This window comes from Pan paniscus, chromosome 1, assembly GCF_029289425.2.
Source record: "Pan paniscus chromosome 1, NHGRI_mPanPan1-v2.0_pri, whole genome shotgun sequence".
In the NCBI taxonomy this organism is placed as follows: domain Eukaryota; kingdom Metazoa; phylum Chordata; class Mammalia; order Primates; family Hominidae; genus Pan; species Pan paniscus.
The window spans coordinates 75,862,641-75,874,718 of NC_073249.2; the positions used below are offsets into that span (position 1 = coordinate 75,862,641).

Here is a 12,078-nt window from a genome sequence, read left to right on the forward strand (position 1 = left end):
CCAAAAGTGGGTATAAAGGGCACAACTGGTTTAAGGCAATCTGTCCCAGGGAAACAGGACCAAGGGGCCAAAATTCCAAGATGGGTCAAATTTTAATTTCAGTGTCAGTACAGCTGTGCTTATAATGATGTCTTTGTTAGCAGTAATGGTTTTACAAATCTGTTTCTGGGCTAAAGCACTTTAGTCCCATTAATGATGATAAAACTTCAGTTCTCTCTGAATTTTCCTTTTTTTGAGACTGAATCCTGTTGCCCAGGCTGGAGTGCAATGGCATGATTTCAACCACTGCTCACTGCAACCTCTACCTCCCGGGTTCAAGCGATTCTCTTCAGCCTCTTGTAGCTAGGACTATAGGCACCTACCATCACAACCAACTCATTTTGGTATTTTTAGTAGAGACGAAACCCCATCCTCCCAAGTGCTGGGATTTCACAGGCCTGAGCCACAGTGCCCGGCCTCCCAGGCCTTTGATGCTTGATGTTTTCTTCAGGACCCTTCCCATTGTCATTTCACAATCTCATTGAAATGTCAGCTTATGCACTAAATGCGTGTACGTTGGGAATGCGCAATTTTGTCTAAGAAAAAAGGCCTCCCCCTCCCCCAAATAAACACATTCTTTCATTTCCTGGGGCCCACCCAAATGTCTCAGGCTGTAAAACAACTACCACCACCTGGCTGGGTGCTGAGGTGGGCGGATTACCTGAGGTCAGGATTTCAAGACCAACCTGGCCAACATGGTGAAACCCCATCTCTACTAAAAATACAAAAATCTAGCCGGGTGTAGTGGTGGGCTATTGTAGTCCCAGCTACTCGGGAGGCTGAGGCAGGGGAACTGAACCTGGGAGGCTGAGGTTGCAGTGACCTGCGATCCTGCCACTGCACTCCAGCCTGGGTGCCAGGGTGAGACTCTGTCTCAAAGGAAAAAAGAAGGCTGGGCGTGGTGGTTCATGCCTGTAATCCCACCACTTTGGGAGGCCGAGGCGGGTGGATCACACGGTCAGGAGTTTGAGACCAGCCTGACCAACATGGTGAAACCCCCATCTCTACTAAAAATACAAAAGTTAGCCAGGTGTGGCGTGCATCTGTAATCCCAGCTACTCAGGAGGCTGAGGCAGGAGAATTGCTTGAACCTAGAAAGTGGAGGTTGCAGTGAGCTGAGATCATGCCACCGCACTCCAGCCTGGGCAACGGCGAGACTCGGTCTCAAAAAAAGAAAACACACATACAAAACTACCACCACCTACCCCAATCGGTTACCCTTTACTCTTCATGTGACCACCATGACCTATTATGTGTTTTGTTCTTACTTCCCCCACAAGAATGTAAGCGCTTCAAGTTTATTCCTTAATGTTGGAAAAATGAATGAAACTGCAAATGTAGTAGATCAGTTTTTGGGGAGGTACCAAAGGCAAGTTGGTAAAATACCTTGATTTTGAAGTGAAAAACGATGTTACATTTCAAAGTATCTTTTCGCCAGGTGATGGCTCAGGCTTCGAGACCAGCCTGGCCAACATGGCAAAACCCGGTCTCTACTGAAAAAAAGCGAAAATTAGCCGGGTGTGGTAGTGTGGGCCTGTAGTCCCAGCTACTCTGAACCCTGGAGGTGGAGGTTGCAGTGAACCAAGATCGTGCCACCTCACTCCAGCCTGGGCCTCCTAGGCTCAAGTGATTGTTGTGCCTCAACTACCTGAGTAGCTGGGATGACAGGTGTGTGCCACCACTCCCAGCTAATTTTTTTTTTTTTTTTTTGTATTTTTGGTAGAGATGGAGTTTCACCATGTCAGCCAGGCTGGTCTTGAACTCCTGGCCTCAAGTGATCCAACTGCCCTGCCCTCCCAAAGTGCTGGGATTACAGGTGTGAGCCACTGCATCCAGCCAAGTTCTATTCTTCTTTTTTTTTTTTTTTTTTTGAGACGGAGTTTCGCTCGTGTTGCCCAGGCTGGAATGTAGCGGCGCAATCTCGGCTCACTGCAACCTCCACCTCCCAGGTTCAAGCGATTCTCCTGCCTCAGCCTTCCAAGTAGCTGGGATTACAGGCGTGGGCCACCATGCCTGGCTATTTTTGTATTTTTAGTAGAGAGGGGGTTTCACCATGTTGGCCAGGCTGGTCTCGAACTCCTGACCTCGTGATCTGCCCACCTAGCCTCTCAAAGTGCTGGGATTACAGGCGTGAGCCACCGCATCCAGCTTCTTGTTCCCTCTTTTATATATAAGTGCCATTTGCTGAATCAGAAAACTTTTTGACAAGCATATTAAAAGATTTCAGTTGTATGTAGTAGCTCATGCCTGTAATCCCAACACTTTGGGAAACCAAGGCAGGGGGATTGCTTGAGTCCAGGAGTTCAAGACCGGCCTGGGCAACATAGTGAGACCCTGTGTCTACAATTAAAAAAAAAAAGAAAAAAAAAAAGTGAGCCAGGCATGATGGTGCATGCCTGTAGTCCCAACCACTCATGAGACTGAGGTGGGACGATCGCTTGAGCCCAGGAGGTTGAGGATGCAGTGAGCTGTGTCACACCACTGGATTCCAGCCTGGGTGACAGGGTGAGATGTTGTCTCAAATAAAATATTAAAAATTGGATCACCTTATTCAGCATTCTGTTGTTTAGCAGTTTTGGAATTTTAGTTGTTAGTAAATCTTGAGTACACGTTATTTTGATATTCTGTGTGACAAAATGGGAAGTATGCATGAAGCACATCTGCCATAAAGTATGGATGTCTAGATTTTTTTTTCCCTAGAAAAAGTAGTTACAATTGTTTGAGATACAAGCTGAACTAGCTGCTTTTTTTCACAGAACATTTTTAGTTGAAAAAAACCTGACAAATTGATTATTCATATTTTAGGGGTAATTTTGGCAGAGATTTGCTCAAAAAAGAACAAGTCAGCTTGGAAAAAACTGATGGCATTTGTTGCCAATGATAAAACTCAAGCTTCCAAATGAAACCTAAAATTTTGGAAGGCTTGTATACACTTCTGTGCCCTTATAGCTTCCTCAGACTTAAAGACTTTTGTAATGAGATTGGTGGTAATATTAATGGTATTTTGTCTTAGATATTGTATATCAAAATGTGTCAACATTTGGAAGATTTGCATAACTCAGTGAACCAATATTTTCCAAATGATCAATCACTGGACTGGTGTTACAAATATCACACATAGGTAAAAGTTCTATTTAAATACAAGGTACACCAATGGACTTTAGAAAAGCTCATCAATACGATTTCAGAATCCACATTGCAACTAGCCTTTAAGGAACTCTACTACTTGTCATATTTTGGTGTGGTATCAAAGAGAATATCCATAATTATCAGAGAAAGCTATTAAAATATTCCTCCCTTTTCCAACTTTATATATGAGTGGGGTCAGATTTTCTTCACAGACTTCAACCAAAACAGCATATAACAACAGATAGGATACAGAAGCAGATATCAGAATCTAGTGTCTTCTATTAAGCCAGAAATAAAAAATATTTGCAGAAATATAAAACAATGTTACTCTTCTATTTTTTTTTTTTGAAAATAATTATTTTTAAAATAAAAACATGGCTGAGTGTGGTGGCTTACGCCTTTGTAATCCCAGAACTTTGGGAGGCTGAGGCAGGTGGATCACCTGAGGCCAGGAGCTTGAGACCAGCCTGGTCAACATGGCAAAACCCCGTCTCTACTAAAAATACAAAAATTAACCAGGTGTGGTGGAGGGCACCTGTGGTCCCAACTACTCAGGAGGCTGAGGCAGGAAAACTGCCTGAACCCGGGAGGTGGAGGATGAAGTGAGCCAAGATCACACCACTGCACTCCAGCCTGGGCAACAGAGTGAGACTCTGTCTCAAAATAAAATAAAATAAAATAAAAACATGCTATTTGTGTTAACATGTAATGGGTTATTTTAAAATGAATTTAACATTTTAAACTAAATCATTAAATCAATTATTAATTAATTAAATAGGAGGCTGAGGCAGGAGAATCACTTGAACCCAGGAGGTGGAGGTTGCAGTGAGCCAAGATGGCGCCACTGCACTCTAACCTGGGCAAAAGAGCGAGACTCTGTCTCAAAAAAAAAAAAGGTATAAATCAAAAGAATTTCAAGGCAGAAGTGAAGACTGAGTAGAAGAAAACAATTTCCAAATCACTGATCAAGACCTTGTTCTCATTTTGTCTTTTTTTTTTTTTTGAAATGGAGTCTTGTTCTGTTGCCAGGCTGGAGTGCAGTGGTGTGACCTCGGCTCACTGCAACCTCCACCTCCTGGGTTCAAGTGATTCTCCTGCCTCAGCCTCCTGAGTAGCTGGGACTACAGGCGTGTGCCACCACACCCAGCTAATTTTTGTATTTTTAGTAGAGATGGGGTTTCACCATGTTGGCCAGGATGGTCTCAATCTCTTGACCTTGTGATCTGTCCGCCTCAGCCTCCCAAAGTGCTGGGATTATAGGCGTGAGCCACTGTACCCGGCCTCATTTTATAATTGTTAGTTTATTAAAACTTTTATGTGTATGATTAGAACTTAAAATCACAATGAGTTTTGGTGTTCACTTTTTTGCACATTTGAGGTTAATCTAAGGTTGATTAGAATTTTCAATTACTTATAATTGAGAGAAAATAGTGTTCAGTGATTAATAATATCTTTGTTGTCTTTTTTTTTTTTGAGATGGAGTCTTGCTCTGTCACCCAGGCTGGAGTGTAATGGCACCATCTTGGCTCACTGCAACCTCCATCTCCCAGGTTCAAGCAAACCTCATGCCTCAGCCTCCCGAGTGGCTGGGATTACAGGCATGCGCCACCATGCCTGGCTAATTTTTGTGTTTTTAGTAGAGACAGGGTTTCACTATGTTGGCCAGGCTGGTGTTGAACTCCTGACCTCAAGTGATCCACCCACCTCAATCTCCCAAAGTGCTGGGATTACAGGTGTGAGCCACCACTCCCGGCCAATAATATCTTTAAAACTAAAAATATAAACAAAATTGATAAGTAAAATGACTTTTACTATTGATATCCGTTTTGTTTAATCTGAAACTATAAAATAGAGATACATCTACCTATTTATGGATGGGTAATACCATCATCTCATATTTGTGGAATGCTTTATAGTTTTTCAAAGTACTTTTATTCACTTTATCTTCCATATATGTTATCTCCTCTGATTCCAGCAATAACAGCCCGGTGAGGTAGCCAGGGCAAGTATGTATTTTACACATTAGCAGGAAGGGAGGCTAAGCGAGGTTTATGTAACTTGCTCAGGCTGAAACACTGAAGAAAAATTTGTGACTCTCATTTCAGTGATGTTTTCTGCATTATTAAAAAATATTATGCTACTCCTCACTATATTATGTTGATGGTTGAAATGTCATTATAAAGCTTAATTTATATGATTCTCTTGATGAGGATGATGAAGCAAATGCTCCATCAACTCACTAGTTTACAGGGGCAAGCATTTTCCTACATTTCACACATAATTTGATTACCTCTGTCCTAAGTGAATAATCTACTATTTGGGTATGAGAAACATGATTTGAAAACACTAAACCACTATATTATTTCAACAAAGAACCATCTTTCACACCTAAGTAAAAAGGAACTTCAAAAAAAGTCCTAACCAAAAAAAATCCAAATGATGCATGAAATCAAGTCAAAATTGGGTATCTTCTATCTGTTTCTTCGTTGTGGTGAAGAATGTTGCCTGGATTCCTTCCATCTAAAGACTTGATTGTTAGACCTGTGGCAGAACTCTAGATCTGACTTTAGCCTTGGGGAAGCAAAGAGGACAAAACCTAAAAGCTCAACTTTCTGCATGGTATGCATGATTCAATGAGCTCTTTCTGCTTTGGAGTCTGTTGGCTTGGAGACTCGGATATGATAGGGCTTCAGTTCCTCAGGAGGGACAGAATCTGGGGTATTGCTCATGAGGTCATGTCCCCGGAAGGACTTTGGGAAGGCTATGACATCTCTGATGCTTGGAGATCCAGTGACAAGGCATATCAGTCTGTCTAACCCTGTGAGTAAAATACAAAGATAACAGATGAGAAATGTAATCTAATGTTGGAAATAACTTAGTTTTTCTATAAAAGTTGTAGAGAACTTTTAAATAAGAATCTTTAACAAACTGTAGCCAACCATCGTTCCCTACCTTTTTAGAGAACTTTTGTTTGTTTGAGAGGTTCTTTTCTATCTCATTCTGGAAAAGTATTCAGGACTAATGTTCACATGCTACTTGGATTGTCACAGCGATTAGTGTTCCTAGTAAAGGCTTACTAAAGGCCCTAAAACAGATTCAACAGTGTATTTGGTGCTTGGCAGGGAACTCCATAAACACAGAAGGAAGTCCCTATTGTTGGGGCCTACAATCTAGGTGAGCTTCCTAGAATTTCTTACTCTTCCTTGCTTTGACAAAACAAGCAAAGTGAGTAACCATGGCAATCAGAAGGACACTGGCATCTTCCTGTTTTCATACAAGCTGAACATTATGGAGCAGTGCTTTCCAGACTCCAATGAGTGCGTCTGTGAGGCCATGGGGATTTGAACAATATTGACTTAAGATCTGCAGTTTTAAGCTATTAATGATCTTTCAAATGCAAATTATCAGTTAAGTTATATCTTTATAACTGTTAAGATATATTTAAAAAATATATTACTGAAATTTCAACAGAAACTTACATTCTCATGGAACTCTTGGACTCATCCTTCCACCTCTACCAACACAAACTGAGAACCCGAATTTGAGACAGTGCAATGGAATTCAGTTTATCTTATAAAAGGAAAAGTTGTTTACCTAAGGCAATTCCTCCATGAGGGGGTGCCCCATAATCTAAAGCCTGGAGCAGATGGGAGAGCATTTTCACATCCTCCTGAAATTCAAAAGATAATTCAGTTTAAATATATTTTGAAGGTCCACTAAGTGCCACCATCTAGGCTTAAGATGATAAAGGGGAAACAAAGTTGAGTTTTAAAACAGCTAAACCTGACTTAACCGATAATAAAAGTTTATTGGAAAAGTGTAAAGAAAAAATTACCTTAAGTGATTTGCAGGTTAGCAAGGGAAAAAGACAAGTCATAGATGATTATAACATGTACAAAAATGCCTGGTGTTCAGTAAATGCAGCTTTTACTGTATTCACAATGCAAACAGAGTGAGACCAAATGAGGAGGTGGGGATAAAAAGCAGGAAACTCTCCTGTCACAGAGACCAAGGGAAGAGAGCGTTACTAAGTGGGCAACATTGTCAAATGCTGCCGGGAGGAAGGAGAACTTAAGGGCCAAGAACAGGCCACTGGATTTGGTGATCTTGTGAGTAACTTTTGTGGGGCAGTACATGTAGAAATGTTGAAAGTATGTTTGGAAATGGTTCTCCAACCAGGCTACAAATCAGGATCAAGTGGGAAGCTTCCAACAAACAGAGGCCAAAGCCTTATGCTTAGAACTTTTTTATTCAGTTGGTCTGATGTGTAGCCAAGGCACCAGTGTTTTTTTTAATGCTTTCCAGGTGATTTGATTGTAAGGTGCAGCAGGGCTGAGAACCACTATTTAGGGAAGCAACAGAAGTAATGTATTCTAGGCCAGGTGTGGTGGCTCACACCTGTAATCCCAGCACTTTGGGAGGCCGATGCAGGCAGATCACCTGAGATCGGGGGTTCAAGACTAGCCTGGCCAACATGGCAAAATGCTGTATCTACTAAAAATACCAAAAAAAAAAAAAAATGCTGGGCGTGATGGTGTGTGCCTGTGGTCCCAGCCACTCGGGAGGCTAAGGCAGGAGAATCACTTCAACCTGGGAGGCGGAGATTGCAGTGAACCAAGATCACGCCACTGCACTCCAGTCTGGGTGACAAAGCGAGAAAAAAAAAAAAGTAATGTATTCTTAGTGACTCTTGAAAAGTTTGACAATGAGAGGAATGAAAAAGGCTGAAAACTGCTGACTGGAAGCTGGGCTGGGCAGGAGGATCGCTTGATCCCAGGAGTTTGAGGCTGCCCTAAGTTATGATCATGCCATTGCACTCTAGCCTAGGTGACAGAGTGAGACTCCATCTTTTTAAAAACAAACAAACAAACAAACACACAAAACCCAATGGGTGATTGGAGGCTTTGAATTGGCAGGAGAAAAGTTAACAGATTTCGGCTGGGTGCGGTGGCTCACGCCTGTAATCCCAGGACTTTGGGAGGCCAAGGCGGGTGGATCTCTTGAGGTCAGGAGTTCGAGACCAGCCCGGCCAACATGGTGAAACTCTGTCTCTACTAAAAATACAAAATAGCCGGGTGTGTTAGTGCACACCTGTAATCCCAGCTACTCAGGAGGCTGAGGCAGAAGAATTGCTTGAACTCAGGCGGCGGAGGTTGCAGTGAGCCAAGATTGAGCCACTGCACTCCAGCCTGGGCGACAGAGCAAGACTCTGTCTCAAAAAAAAAAAAAAAAGTTAACAGATTTCACAATGCCCTTAAACTTTAAGGACTCTGAAGGCTTAAAGCTAAAGGAGTCATCTCATGGTCCCAGTTCTCCTTCCATCCTACCTCACACTTGTCAGTTAATCCCACAAAACGATCTTTTAGGACCAGACTCTCTCAGACCTTTTCCTTTCTGAAACCTACCCAAGCCTTCTACAGCATCACCAACAAACTTCAAATTCTTAGGTCTGCACCTGTACAGACTCTTCTTTTACTTTTAAAAAATCCTGATTACTCCACTATCACTAAAATATATCCCTGCCTTAAATATAGCTAAAGTAGTATCTAATAAGTGATATAAAATCTTTTCAAACTTCTCTCTCTTTCTCTAACATTATCAACATTTTTAGTCACTTCAGACTGCATGGTTTTCATTTGATTTGATTTTTATTTTTTCAAGCTGCATGGTTTTTTTAAGCAGGGTAGTGGTTAGGAGCATGGGCTTAAGAGCGACCTCACCTGGATTCAAATCCTGACTCTGCTTACTTTTGTACTGTCACTTTGGCAAGTTAAGTAAGTTGCCTCAGTAAATCTCATCTTTAGAGTGGGCAGAATAAGGATATTTATCTGCACTATTATAATAAGGGTATTTAATATGCACTATTAATTAGTATTTAAATAGTACTGTTTAATAGTGCTATGTGCCAGATACTATTTAAGCATTTAATATTATTATTTACTTTTAATATTATTATTTACTTTTCCAAGTCCTACATTAAAGGTAGAGAGATAGCTGATGCTATTTTGTATCTTGTGACTCCTCCATTCATAACAAATGTTTAATAAAATAGGCTGATTTAAGTCAGATGCAGTGGTTCATGCCTATAATCCCAGCACTTTGGGAGGCCGAGGCAGGAGGAGTGCTTGAGGGCAGGAGTTTGAGAGCAGTGTGAGCAACATAGGGAAATCTTATCTCTTCAAAAAAATAAAAAAATTTGCCGGGCATGGTGGCATGTGCCTGTAGTCACAGCTACTTGGGAGGCTGAGGTGAGAGGATGGCTTAAGCACAGGAGACTGAGATTGCAGTGAGCTATGAATGCACCAGTAGACACCTGCCTGGGTGACAGAATGTCTCAAAAACAAAACAAACAAGCAAACAACAACAACAACACAAAACTGAAAAATATTCTGGTAAAAAAATAAGCCCAGGATAGCAGATGATGTTTGTTACCTTTAGTAAGGTTGCCAGGATATAACGCTGCAGCTCTGCATTGTGAATTCGAATTGAACCACCTCCTATTTCATTGCCATTTAAAACCAAGTCATAGTGTTGGCTACGGGCCTAGAAGATTCACAGATACTTTATGTTAGAGAAAATGTCTGGTTTTCTGTTCTACAGGTTGAAGACCCTGTAGATTTTTAAAGACAATGTATTACTACTAACTCAAACTCCACAATTTCTTCTGGGGCTTCCAGAACTGGGTCCTATCTTTCATCAGACCTTGAAGTCTGAAGTTCTTTGCCTTTATATACACATTTCCTTTTGATTTGGAAGTATAGATACGGTACCTTTTTGGGCTCAGTGTACAGGAGGTGTATGTCACTGGGGTGGGGAGCAGTAAATGGGTGGTGGGCCGATTCCAGCTCTCTGGGATTTTCCTCCTTGGGCAGGAAGAGTGGGAAATCTACCACCCAAAGAAAAGAGAACAGAGTGGGGTCACGGAGCACCACTCCTCTTGTTTCTAGAAGGTCAGCACATTCCAGTCGTAATTTTCCCAACAAAGAGCACTGCAAACAGAAGACGTAAACATTGAGTTAACTTCTTGACAGAGCAGGCAGGAAATGACACAGCCTGGATTCCGAAGCCAGGCCATTCTCTAGGAAAGGATTAGCCAATTAACAGATAGGATGCCCTTTGCTTCTCAGGACACAAAGATCTGAGGATAAGTCTAATTGCAACAAGGTTGAGAACAATCATCACACTCAACCAACTGGGTGAGTACCGATAACTCGGTGATTAAGAACACAGGGATCAGCACTTCATAAACCTGGGTCTGAATCTCAGTGTGGCTAATTATGAACTTCTCTGTACCCCTTTTTCATTGTAAAATTGGGATAAAAATATCAACTCCAAAAGACTGCTGTGAAGCTTAAGATAATGTACATAAGGTGCAGGACCTGACAAAGTATGTGAGTGGTAGTTGTTCTGATTATTTCCTCACTTCTCTTGAAGGGTTGTGGTGAGGATTTGGTAAGTGCCTGGCACACTGTTAATGTTCAGTGAAGGCTGGCTATCACTACAGGTAATGCAGATTAGAGGTCCATTTAAGAGTGCGGAGGGGTGCAGTGGCTCACACCTGTAATCCCAGCACTTTGGGAGGCCGAGGCGGGCTGATCACAAGGTCAGGGGTTCTAGATCAGCCTGACCAACATGGTGAAACCCTGTCACTACTAAAAATACAAAAATTAGCCGGGCGTGGTGGCATGCACTTGTAATCCTAGCTACTCGGGAGGCTGAGGCAGGAAAATCGCTTGAACCCGGGAGGAGGCAGAGGTTGCAGTGAGCTGAGATCGCACCACTGTACTCCAGCCTGGGCAACAGAGTGAGACCATCTCAAAAAAAAAAAAAAAAAATAAAAAAAATAAGAGTGTGAATTTTGGAACCCAACTTCATGGGTTAGAAATCCGGCTCCTCCACTTCCTAGCTGTGTGACTGTGAGCAAAATTTTAAGCTCTGTGCCTCACTTTTCTTATTTTTAAAATAGCAACAGTATCAGAACTTCTTTCATAGGGTTGGCATGAGGATTAAATGAGTTAATGTATACAAAGTGCTTAGAACGGGCTTGGCAAATACTAAGTGCTTAATAAGTGCTACCTATGGTGTGCAGGACTTCCCTGAGAAAGGACAGCTGGTTAGAACAGTGACATATGCCTAGAGACATGATAGGGTATTATTTTGCAGCCCATTCTATCTTACATTTATGTCTACATAACGGACCTTCATTGTGACATTTTCAGAATGTTAATGTTATTCCTCGAAAGTCTGGTTTCTAGCTCTCTTTCAAGGAAGGCCTTGTAGGAATCAGACCTATAACTTCCTGAGAATGAAACACCAGCATGTTTAGTTCATACCAAGAGAAGGTTTAATAGCCAAATTAGTTTGGAACAAAATCCCATGTTCTTTTTTAAGAAATGCATTCATAATAAAATTTGGAAATAAATAGCTTTCTTCATTTTACTATTGTAGGGGAAGGGGAGATGGGGGATTACATTTAGCTTTGAAGCTGAACTCTGAAACTTTTTCTGTGGAAGAAACAATGACAAATGAAAATTTAGATTAGAAGAAAGAACTTGATGAAGTACTAGTTAGACACACTATCATTTTGAAAAAACTATATACTAAAGTGAAAAAATAAATTTATATCATGCTTGATCTTTACAGTACATTTTTAATATTCATGTTTGACTTTGTACTATACTTTTCTATATTTTACAAAGATCCCTAAAGCTAATTCAGTCTTCCATATCCCCTGAAGAATCATGACTCAGCCAGTGCATGATGGCACTCATCACCTACAGCTGCTGTTCTTGAGGAAAAAGGGTCCCACTTTGACCAAGTTGGTCCAGGGGTGTCTGCCAGCCCTCCAGCTCTCCAGTGGTCTGATCCGTCCCTCCACAATTTACGAATGCATGATGCATAAAAATTTGA

General features: G+C 41.5%; 1 protein-coding gene across 1 annotated transcript in view; it reads right to left on the reverse strand.

The window, feature by feature from the left end:
• Positions 1-3,150: 3,150 nt before the first annotated feature.
• The window catches only part of DARS2 (aspartyl-tRNA synthetase 2, mitochondrial), a 35,625-nt gene continuing 26,697 nt past the window's right edge, over positions 3,151-12,078 (reverse strand). The window contains exons 14-17 of the mRNA XM_003824674.6: positions 9,939-10,157; positions 9,601-9,711; positions 6,763-6,838; positions 3,151-5,986 (exon numbers count right to left, since the gene is read on the reverse strand). Of these exons, the coding sequence (XP_003824722.1) occupies positions 5,799-5,986; positions 6,763-6,838; positions 9,601-9,711; positions 9,939-10,157 (594 nt within the window). The 3' untranslated portion in view covers positions 3,151-5,798. The remainder of the gene's footprint in view (positions 5,987-6,762; positions 6,839-9,600; positions 9,712-9,938; positions 10,158-12,078) is intronic.